Source organism: Alexandromys fortis, unplaced genomic scaffold, assembly GCF_014885135.2.
Source record: "Alexandromys fortis isolate MF-2015 unplaced genomic scaffold, M_Fortis_MF-2015_v1.1 scaffold_222, whole genome shotgun sequence".
NCBI lineage: Eukaryota > Metazoa > Chordata > Mammalia > Rodentia > Cricetidae > Alexandromys > Alexandromys fortis.
In genome coordinates, this window is record NW_026068108.1 from 1,360,531 (window position 1) to 1,371,793 (window position 11,263).

The 11,263-nt window shown below is 51.9% G+C and overlaps 1 protein-coding gene across 4 annotated transcripts in view; it reads right to left on the bottom strand.

The window, feature by feature from the left end:
- The window catches only part of Pacsin3 (protein kinase C and casein kinase substrate in neurons 3), a 7,738-nt gene extending 874 nt beyond the window's left edge, over positions 1-6,864 (bottom strand). Inside the window, exons 1-9 of one of the 4 annotated variants that reach the window (XM_050124334.1) lie at positions 6,733-6,864; positions 3,456-3,546; positions 3,170-3,326; positions 2,330-2,565; positions 2,073-2,228; positions 959-1,134; positions 730-850; positions 425-570; positions 19-140 (exon numbers count right to left, since the gene is read on the bottom strand). In XM_050124334.1, the coding sequence (XP_049980291.1) occupies positions 19-140; positions 425-570; positions 730-850; positions 959-1,134; positions 2,073-2,228; positions 2,330-2,565; positions 3,170-3,326; positions 3,456-3,509 (1,168 nt within the window). In that variant the 5' untranslated portion in view covers positions 3,510-3,546; positions 6,733-6,864. Of the gene's footprint in view, positions 1-18; positions 141-424; positions 571-729; positions 851-958; positions 1,135-2,072; positions 2,229-2,329; positions 2,566-3,169; positions 3,327-3,455; positions 3,547-6,061; positions 6,707-6,732 lie in introns of those variants that run through there. The other 3 variants (XM_050124335.1, XM_050124331.1, XM_050124330.1) reach the window with 3 other exon arrangements.
- Between the last annotated feature and the right edge of the window lie 4,399 nt (positions 6,865-11,263).

Here is an 11,263-nt window from a genome sequence, read left to right on the forward strand (position 1 = left end):
CCCCCGTGCCCAGCATACCTGCTTGGAAGCTCAGCTCATCGGCTTCCTGGCCGGCATAGTCATAAAGCGCCCGCACCCTCACCCCAGTGGCAGCCTTCCGGGGGCTCTCTTCATCTGACCAGTCCTCATCCTGCCCACTGCTAGAGAGGGAGACACAAAGGGGCAACTCTGGACAAAAGCGACCATACTCAGCTCAAGGCAAAGGTTTTGACACTTGGAGGAATGCAGATGGGGAGGAGCTAAATGAAAAGTCACACTTTGGTCACCATGACTGCAAATGTAGGTACCATTCTGTGCACGAGCCAAATACAGCCAAAACATAAGGAACTTGAGAAACCTAAACCTCTGTGAGAGGGCCCTCGGGTACTGCTGTGAAGGGAGGGGAACCAGCAAGGGGTAGAGCTGTTTCCTTCCCAGCTCTTACCCTGGAGATGCTGGGCATGCTGGGGACTGGGGTGGGGGTACAGTGCCATCTCTTGTAGGTACAATGCTGGTCAGGGTAACCTCATCAGGGGTCCGGCCACCCTTCTCCTTCCGGCTGATTGCTCTCTGTGTGTCTAAGGACCACTCCTGTGGAGAGAGTTTCTAGAGTCAGGCTGAACTGTAACCATGGTGGCAACAGAGCCATCTGGACCACCTTTACTTACTTACCCCAAAACCCTGTCATCTTCTCGGGGCCTGCACTGAGCCCAGCCCACCTCCAAGCCCCATCCAGCCTGTAACACCTGCCTCAAACTGTGGCCAGTTCATGGCCATGCCAGGTCCATGTGTGCTGCGCCACCAGCGGAGATCTTCCTCATCGCTAACAGCCTCAATGCCCTGCTGCAGGTCTCGGTGGAGCTCATGGAACCTACGAGGCACTCAATCAGAGAGGAGCCCGAGCTCCTAGAATTCCATTCAGCCCAGCTAGAACCCATAGGAGTTGAAGGGAAGCCTCCCTCCAGGGTGCAGGCCGTACTTGTCACTGCTGGAGAGGTCAAGGTGCTGATGAAAGGTGAACAACATGTCCTTGAAGAAGAGAAGCCGCTGGCGTTCCGCAGCCTGGCAGCTCTCAAAGGCCTGCTCCATGTCCTCCATGTAGCGTGGGGTATAGCGATTTAGTTCCGCCAGTGTCTGCTCATATTGGGTTTTCATCTGGGTGAGAGAGAAGGGAGGCAATGAGGACAGACTGCCTTCTACTCAGGACTGCACCAGCAGTCACAGAGCACAGCCACCAGCTAGCCTTGGAGCTGGGACCGGGGGTGGGGTAGGCAGTCCGGAAACTCATTTCCTACCCTCAGGGACTGACAGAGGCAGCCTAACAGGGAAGTGACATTCAAGTCAAACGCCTATAAGAATCTGGTTGGAGCAAAGGACAGGGTCAACCTACATGATAAGGTGAGAGAAATCAAAGTAGGCTTGAAGGAGTTGTTACAGACATGACACCTCTCAGAGGTGAAGGGATGCTCGAGGGAAGGGCACTCAGGGCAGGGGACAGAGTGTGCAATATGAGAACTGGCCCCAGGTAACTAAGGCTCAGCTGCCTGAAACCCCAGCATTCCTCTCCTGGGTAAGACATCACCTCTGTGCATATACATGTGTGTGTAGGCCACATGTCAACATAGTGTGCCTTTCTCAGCCCTCCCAGCCGTGAGACTGTGGCCACTGAGGTCCCAGGATCCACCTGCCCCATCCATTCCCAACATACACACCCTTCTGTCACCTCCCCTTCACCCACGTCAGCTGCCTTGAGCCCAGCAACCACTTTTCCAACCAAGCCAACTCCCAACCCCAAGTTCCTCCTTTATGTTGGTTTGTTTGTTGAGACAGGGCCTCACGACAGTAGCTTTGGTTGACCTAAAACTACATGTAAACTGAGCTAGTCTTTATGTGGACCAGGCTGGCCTCAAACTTACAGAAATGCACCTGCCTCTGCTTCCTGAGGGCTTGTATCAAAGGGTATACCCTAAGACCCAGCCCAGGTTCCTGTTTTAAATAACCATGACAAGCAAGAGCAGCATCAGGGATTAGAGCAGGAAGAGCCTAGAGTCTGGAAAGGCAGACACCCAGGAAGCTTTGCCAGGGGCCTGTACCTTCTCTGCCTCCTTGGTGCAGCGTCCAACTCGTTCCTGCAACTTTCGAAGCTGTTCCTGGGACATGGAGCTGTCTGCTTTCGCGTGGCTCTCCCGGGTCTGGGCTGTCTTCTCATCCTTGCGTGCTGTGTAGTAGCTCTTCTTGGAAGCTTCAACCTAACATGCATGAGAAAAGCTCTGGATTCTAGATGCCACACCCTGGTCCCGTGCAGCCCTGGAAGGCTCCTGCCTCCAATATTCACTGCTCCCAGCCTCACCTCCTTCAGCCTCTTTAGCCAGGGCTTCTGGGCTTTACGGAAACCATCCTCGGCAGCCCGGCTTTCCCGAAAGCCACCCAGCACTGGCCGGTGAAAAGCCCCTCGCTGCCAGGTCCTCACACACTCGCTGTCTGGACCGTGCAACTTCTCCCTCACTTCCAAGTGTAGCTCGCTCAGCCGCTCAGCCGCAGTAAAGAAGGCGTGCCAGGCCTTCTCCAGAGTGCCATATTGTGGGCCTGCAGAGGGATGAGCTTGGGCCAGATGGGGTGCTATCAAATATAACCAACCCCTAAAGTGTCCTACTCTGAGTGCCAGACAGAGGCATGGTAGGAGTGGGGGTGCAAAGCTGAACAGCAGCAGTATAAGGTGCTGCATTAGGAGTGCCTACTCTGTACCCTGATGTGAGCGATCTCATGAATTCTTGCCTCCAGTACCACCGTGGGGACAGTGCTACTACTGCCATCTTGAACAGGCAAAAACAAAACAAAAAAACCCTAAAGCCTAGAGAAGTCAGATTAAGTTGTCCAAAGCATCACATCTATTATTTAGCCAAGATAAACCCAAATCTACTGTACAAACTCTGTGCCTGGGACCTTCCTACCCAGCCGGAAGACCTACACTCCACAGTTAACTCCTTCTAGCTGTGTGGCTTCAGGCAAGTCCCTTCTCTGATCTTCACTTCTGCTCTAGAAAACAGGGGACGGAGCAGAAACATGGATCCCTCTTGCCATGTATGCTTGAGGTCTTTCATTCCATCCCTAGCACCCACAAACATCAAGAAACAGAAGCTGTCCTGAGGGTACCACCCTTACAGTCTGCTAGGCCTGCATGCTGGCTCACCCTTCTCGACAGCTCCCCTCCACTTGCGGGCCCAGTCAGACAGCTGCTGGGCATAGGCCTTCTCAATGCGGGCACGTTCTTGGAAGCAGTTAACCAGGTCCCCACACAGCCTGTGCCCATCCTCAACCCGCTGCACCGTCCGTCGGTAGTTGCCAGCCTGTGGCACATAGGAGGGAGGGCTTTATCAGGGAGAAGCTGCCTCTCCAGCTGGGCTGACAGGCCCCTCCCCCATAGGTGGCAGAGCCAGAGAGAAAGGGACAGTTTTCGCCAGTCTCTAGCTACTTACCTCCCAGAAACTGCCCCCTAAGGCCTCCCCTCCAGCATCCTCTTCTGGAGCCATGGCGTCCCTGCAGCACAGAATGGAGGCAGATGTGGTGCTGTAGAGGCCAAGTTAGGAAGCAGAAAAGTGAGGCCTGCAGTTTGGGGACTAGGAAAAGACCTTCTAATAGTCAAAAGCTTTGTCCCACTGCCATTCCCACCACCAAAGGAACCATCAGAGCAAGAGAAGTCCTCAAAAGGAGGCAGGATAGGGGCAATGATGGCAGCTCCTAAGTTCCCTGCTCGCTCTAGGTTTACCCTCCTCAGTCCATCGTCTACATACTTGGGGTCTCCAGATCACTTCAAGGACCCGTGTCCAAGTCTCCAAGCTGCCACTACGACTCTGCCTTGCAGTTAACAAGAGCACAGAAAAGAGCCTCCAGTGTCCAGGGCGGTGCCCAGCTCCTTCCAATATAGCAACTGCTGTCAGAAGTACCAGATTCCAGGCTGAGAATGCCAGGCGGGTCACATGATCCAGCAGGGGATTAGGTGACAGACAGGGGTAGGTGGTGGGCAGAAAGTCCCACACTCCTACCGTAAACGAGGACTCCTGCCTAATTAAGGCCCCTTGAACAACAAGGCAACCCCATGACCAAACCAGTCCAGCTGATAGGTGCCCAACTCATGGCCCCTGCAACTGTGCAGAGTGGAAAGAGCGCCAGGAGACTTGGGCCCTGCCACGACCAGGAAGGTTCTGGAAAACTGTGTTGTACTGTCTTGAGGGAGCCTCGGTGCACCCTAATTAAGATGGGAAGCCCTGTACCTGGTCAGCACCCATGCTATGGCTGATGTAAAACTCAGACTAGGCAACAAACCAGAAACACTTAAAAGATCCGTCAGTCAGAAGGGGACACTCACTTGCCCCCTGCCACCACCACACAACATTCAGGGAAGCCTCAAAGGGTCTTGAGACAACAAACAACTCCATTCTTCCCTCAGAAGGCCTAGGGTGGGGCTTCGTGCACAGCCAGTAAGAAGAACTGTGGAGGACGGCAAGATGAATTTTTGTCCCAAAGGCTCTCTCCCTCAGGGGCTAGATGACACAGCAACAAGCAGCCTCCTGACTTCTCCCTAGTACCAACTGCCTCTTAGTCTATAGAAGGAAATTGCTTTCTTCTCTGAGATGGCCTAAGGCCTAAGGGACAGTGGGTCAAGAGGACGAGTGTATGAGATTGCAGCAAAGCAGAACTCTGTCACAGTGCTCTCTCTAAACTGGTAAAGAGGCCATCTTCCCCACTCCTCCATCCGCGAGGCTCTCAGAACTGCTGGGATCCTGGTCCCACTGTGCGTCCCATAGGTTGTGACGGGACTGTCCACAGTCACTGACAGACTTCTGCAGTTTCAATTTGTGTTAACCCAGGCACTAGAATCAGTGGCAACAAGGAACTGTAGGCACAGCTCAGGGGTAGAATATGCTCCGAGGTCAGAGGTTCCATCACCAGCACCAAAAAGGAAAGTGGAAAGATGTCCCATCTGAAGACCAGAAAGCCTGCTGGCTATGGCAACCCTGAAAGAGGCTGGCCTAACTGACTTCCTTCTGCTGCTGGCAGGAGGGGACAGGCCTCTCCCTGAAGACCCATTAGCATAGAGGCATTGAAGCTCCCAGGACCCAGAGCAACTCCCCACCACCCTAACTAGCTCTTCACCTTATTTCCTCTTGAGTCAACCCCACTTGTCCAGAATGGCTTGCCAGCAAGATGGGGAAAGAAAGAACAGTAGCTATAAGTCATTGGGCCTTTGGAGCTGTCCTAGAGAACCATCCAGGCCTGGGGCTCCTGCCTATTCCAGCCTCCCTGCCCAGGCTCCCAGGAGACCTGCCCCCCACCCATTCCCTCTCCCTGGCCCCAGAACAGAGCAGGCTGTGTGTGTAGGGCTGGCACAGCTCTTTCAGACCTCACAGAGCAAACAGACTGGATCCCCAGGCACAGCCAGGCCCGGCACCCCAGCTTCATCTAGCTATGGGGGTGGACCTGGCACCTTGGTCCCTGTTGAGGAGGATTGGCACCTTGCGCCTCCTGACATTAGCAGAGACTCAAATCCGAGTAAACACACTCTACCACAGCAAGAGCTCAGAGAGCAAGAACAGGTAGTTAAAATCTTCCCAGCCCAGGACCTCCACCTATCCAGGCAGAGGAGGCTTCTGGGCCATAGGCAGGGTCTCTTCTCAGATGCTGAGCTGAGAGTGCTGGGCTTCAGGAGAGTGCACGCTCCCTCCACCTGAGCTCCAAAGGCTTCGGCCCTACTCCTCTTCTACACATAAGCTAGCCCCCACATTTTCAGGAGCTGGGGACATGGGTCTGGGAGAGAGCAAAGCCACCCTTCCCTGCTCAGTCCTGCGTCCTGAGTCACACAGGCTGCGCCCAAGGGCTTCGTCAGCAGCCTCTCCCAGTCAATCGGTAGACTTAGGTTAGAAGGCGCAGAAAGGGGTAGCTGCTGATCCAGAGAGGGGCGCGTGGAATCAAGAGACTGGCACGGCCTTTTGGAGGGTTGGGGGAGGGGTGGCGCAGAGAAAGAGGGAGGAGGCAGAGCCAGGGAGGGGCATAACAAAGGGGCATTTTTGGAAACCCGACCTACCAGCTGAGGTGCCTGCTCGCTAATGACGCACTCCTAACCTTGAGCCTCCACACCAAATCTCGGAACCCAGGGACTGCCGGTCTTTGGCCTCCACCCTTACATACAGCGCCACTCGACAAACCACCTCCCGATCCCAGAAGGCACGGTGGTTGAACAACTCCGAGCTGGTGGAGCCAGCCACACAGACAGGCATAGCCAGGCCTAGACATGGACGCTCTAGGACTTCTTGGACAAACTTGTTGAACTTGGTCTCGGTGGGGAGGTGGGACCAGCTGGTAACTGCGGAGGGGAAGGGGCGCTGCCTGCCAGGGCTAGCCACGCCGGGCGGTGGACTACAGATGGTGTCGCGAAGCGGGTGGGGAATCCGGGCTTTCTACAGAAGCCCCTTCTAGGGCTTCAGAACGAGAGCGAGGAGAGCAGTTTGGGACCCTCTAAGAGCTCCAGGAGATGGTTTGCTTCTCCAGCCTGGACGCCCCATTACTCCCAGCTGGCCTGAAGAATCGCCTCTTTGGCGTAGATGAGATGGCCTTGCGCTCAGTGGCAACCAATGGCCGGGGTCTCCAACGCGGGAGTCCGTCCCATTGCCAACTTCAGGAGTCGGAGGACCAAAGAGCGAGCTAGAGCCACGGCACTGCCGCCGCGTCCCCCGGCGTCCCCTCCAAGGCACTCACCGCGTCCTCTCAGGGCCCCTCGGTGGGTGGGTGGGGGATCCGGCCACGCTCGGTCCGGAGTCTAACCACTCCTGGGTTTGGGCCACCGCCTCCTGGAGCGCGCCGGGCCCTCCCCCGGGAAGCCCGGCCCCCCGGGCCCGCCCTCTCCGCGCTGCCGCCTATCCAACCCCACCAACAGCATCCCCGCTGCGGGGACTGCAGGCATCCGGGCGCCGGGTGGCTGGTGGGGGGGCATAGGCTCTGCTCCCCCATGCAGAACAGGAGCCAACTGTCGAAGGTGGCGCTGCGAGTGAGGCTAGCAGAGAGCTATACTTCAGTTTTGCGGCTCTTCGGTCCTTGCAGAGCCTGAGAAGCCGGTGGGAGCGAACCGGAGCCTGCATCCACATCACTGGGGTGGGATAGGGGACATTGCTGCATTATATTCTCAGCTAAGAGTACCTTTCTTAAAGGTTAGCTCCGGGGAGGCTCACAACCACCCCTTCTTGTAAACATTAGGATTCTTCTGAAGTCAGAAAATGAGGCTTAGAAAGACCTTCAGCGGTTTGCCCACGATCTTTAGTCTGACAGAAGCAGAGAAGCAGACTGTAAAGCCATGCCTACCTAGCATAGCTCTGCTGACCACTCTAGCGTGCATTCAGGAACCTGGGACAAACGCGGTGGGGGTGAGGAAAAAAAATGAATCCTCCCCACCCCATCTTCATAGTCCCAGATTTTGTACCTCGATTCATATCCTTAAATCCCTTGGTCTCTTCACCTCCCTTGTCCAATGTAGACTTTTTCCGAATCGTCACGATGCCACCCCACCCTAAATAGATCCCTCCTTCTTCACTCCCCCACCCTTAGCCTCTCGGGATTTCAGAGCCTGTGGGTCTGTTATTTATATCCACTAGAGTGGTCCAAGAAATGTTCTGAGGCTGACCTAATCGCCACCTGCTTGGCTTCCTCGCCCCTCCTGCTCTCTTCCGAGCCTGGTGACCCAGCAGCGGTGCCCTGAGCCCAAGAGGCAGGAGGGAGCGCGGGGTCCCAGACCTCTGGTACTCTGGTCCTCGAGGTTGGAGAGGGCAGAGGACTGCCCCTAGGGGACCGCGCGCACTCTGGAAGCCACAGGCCTAGCATTCTCTCTCCTGCACGTACATTTCCAACCCAGCCCCCTTCATTCCCTTAGAAGTGTGAGTACGTGCGCGCGGAGTTTTAAAAGACAACTTTAAAAATAGCAAATTCGTGTTATTTCTAAATGCGGAAGGAATCATTAGTGCGCTCCTTGCTCAGTGGAGTCCACTCACAAAATGGGAAAGGGTGGTGGGGAGAGGCTGCTGAGGAGAAGCAACACCAGCAGCTGGAGGCTGGCTTGGGAGCGAGAGACTGTCTCCCTTTATATCACCTTTGGCCTCAGGACTCTGGCGGCATTGTAGCAAATCTCGAGTAGTAGATTCAGACACCTGAGGATGAGGTTTCTGAAGCCAATTTTAACACACTCACTCTCTCAAGGGCTTGGACAAATCTTGTCTCCTTATCTATTTCTGCCTCTATAAAACCTTATGGGTAACCCGGCTGACTGACCTTCCACTGGGCTGTGTGCCCATCTAATTAGCTATTGTAAAACAGCTGCAAAAGAGAGGAGCTTGGGAAATGTCTAATCGCAGCCATCGTGTTTTGTATTATTTGGAATCAGTTAGCATCCCACCTAGTGCCTAGGGGCGTTTAGGCATCCAGACAGAAAGTGTGAAAATGCAAGAATGAAATTAATTACAGAAACAGCCTACTAAAAAACCTCATTAAAAATAATGCTGGCAGCCAGGCTCTGGGATATACAGAAGTCAGGACATAGAGACTCAGGAAACAAGGCTCTGGGATGTACAGAAGTCAGGACATAGAGACTCAGGAAACAAGGCTCTGGGATGTACAGCCAGGCTCTGGGAGGTACAGAAGTCAGGACATAGAGACTCAGGAAACAAGGCTGTTCAGACCACAGGGAGAAGTGGATGTGCAGTGAAAACATCTGGCTTCCCTTGGGTTCAGATCTGGAACTGGAAAGCAGAAATGTCGGAGCTGATCTTAGTTGTCCCTAAGGTCCTGGGAGGGGACAGAGCACAGAACATATTGGGCTGTAGGTGAAGGGAGACAGACTGGGGCTCAGATTCCTACGTCCTATGGCCAGAGCCCTTAACTACATTGCACACAGTGTCACTCAGTCTGAACAGTTCAAGACAAGACGCCCAGGCCCAGAGGTCCAAAAATAAAAACCTAGTGAGGAACACCTTGGGTTAGAGTATCAGGTGGCAAGTTGGTCAGCAGCCAGCTTTTAGGGAACTCACAGACTTCTGGAATGTCCTAACCACTGTGCCTTCATTTGTTTGTTTGTTTGTTCAGTCAAGGAAACTTGTGGATTTTTGCTTTATGCTAAGCCCTATACTAGATTTGGGGATATGTCGAGAAATAAGGCTGAGCCTTACATATACAACAATGATGAGATGTGGATAAAAGGTCCCGTGAGAAAACAGAGACAGGAAAGGCATGACACTTGGTTGGACTTGATGACTCGTGTAGAGAGGCATTCTCGGTGGACACAGGAGGATGTGCCAAGTCCCACAGTTCCTGGTGTATGACTCTCTGGCCTAGCAACTCTACCTCCTGGTATCTACCATAGACAACTGTGTACAAATACAGACAGAAGTGTCAGGCTGTTTGCAGATAGTACTATTCAGAATCCAAGAATATGAGATACAAATGTCCACCGGGAAGGAAACTGCTGAATAACTAAAGCTACAGATTATTCTGTAACAGTTCCAGAGCAAAGAAAATATACTTCTTGCTTTATTTCAGGTTTTTTTTTTTTTTTCGAGAGAGGGTTTCTCTGTGTAGCCCTGGCTGTGCTGAAACTCACAGAGATCTGCCTGCCTCTGTCTTCTAATTCCTGAAATTAAAGGAGTACACCGCCACCGCCCGGTATAGAAAACATATTTTGCTTTTCTTTTTTTCAATGCAGAATTCTTTTTTATTGTTGATTTTTATTGAGCTCTACATTTTTCTCTCCTCCCCTCCCTGCCTCTCCCCTTCCCTCCAACCCTCTCCCAAGGTCCCCATGCTTCCAATTTACTCAGATCTTGTCTTTTTCTACTTCCCATGTAGAATAGATCTATGTAAGTCTCTCTTAGGGTCCTCATTGTTGTCTAAATTCTCTGTGATTGTGATTTGTGAGCTGGTTTTCTTTGCTTTATGTTTAAAAACCACTTATGAGTGAGTACGTGTGATAATTGTCTGTGTCTGGATTACCTCACTCAAAATGATGAATCAATAGCCTTCTTTTTCTTTTTTTGGTTTTTCGAGACAGGGTTTCTTTGTAGCTTTGGAGCCTGTCCTGGAACTAGCTCTCATAGACCAGGCTGGCCTTGAACTCACAGAGATCGCCCGCCTCTGCCTCCCGAGGGCTGGGATTAAAGGCAATCACCACCACTGCCTGAAAATATATATTTCTTTTTTTAAAATATTTCTTAAGGCTTATTTAACTTTATTTTATGTGCATTGGTGTGAAGGTGTCAGATCCCCTGGAACTGGATCTTCAGACAGTTGTGAGCTGCCATGTGGGTGCTGGGAATTGAACCTGGGTCCTCTGGAAGAGCAGTCAGTGCTCTTAACTGCTGAGCCATCTCTCCAGCCCCCAAATATATTTTTCTTTTCTTTTTTAATTTTATTTATTTTTTATTAAAAATTTCTGCCTCCTCCCCGCCTCCCTTTTCCCCCCTCCCCCCACCAAATATATTTTTCTAATTAAACATTTTCTTTGCAGTTCTGAAGGTCAAATTCAGAACCTTGTTTATGCTAAGCAAATGCTGTGCTTCTGAGTTCACCTCAACCAGAGATACACACATATTCTCGTATTCTCGTAGGAATATCTCCAAGACATTGTTAAATGGAAAGAAAAGTGGAGAACACTGTTCAGAGAGGAAATACACCAGACTGATTTTAGAAGCTGTATCTGGGGAAGAAGTCTCAAATTGACATATCAGAGGATTTATGGTGAGAGGCTGAGGCGTGGCTCAGCAGTAAAAAGCTTTCTCAGCATACAGAGACTTATGGTTAATTTCCAACATGGAAAAAATTAATGTACTTACTGTGTATTTGTTTTATGAGACAGGGTCTCATAGCTCAGCCTGCCTTTGAAAGTTGACGGGATAGTTGATACTGGCCTCCACCTCCCAAATGCTGAGTTTACAGCAGTATGCCTTCAAGCCTAGCTAAATGTGTAGTTTTGTTTTATTTATTTATTTATTTATTTATTTATTTATTTATTTATTTATTTATTTATGTATGTATGTATGTATACAATATTCTGTCTGTGTGTATGCCTGCAGGCCAGAAGAGGGCACCAGACCCCACTACAGATGGTTGTGAGCCACCATGTGGTTGCTGGGAATTGAACTCAGGACCTTTGGAAGAGCAGGCAATGCTCTTAACCACTGAGCCATCTCTCCAGCCCCCCGCTAAATGAGTAGTTAAAATGAAAACTGGTGAAGGATGATGAGTAGGGTTT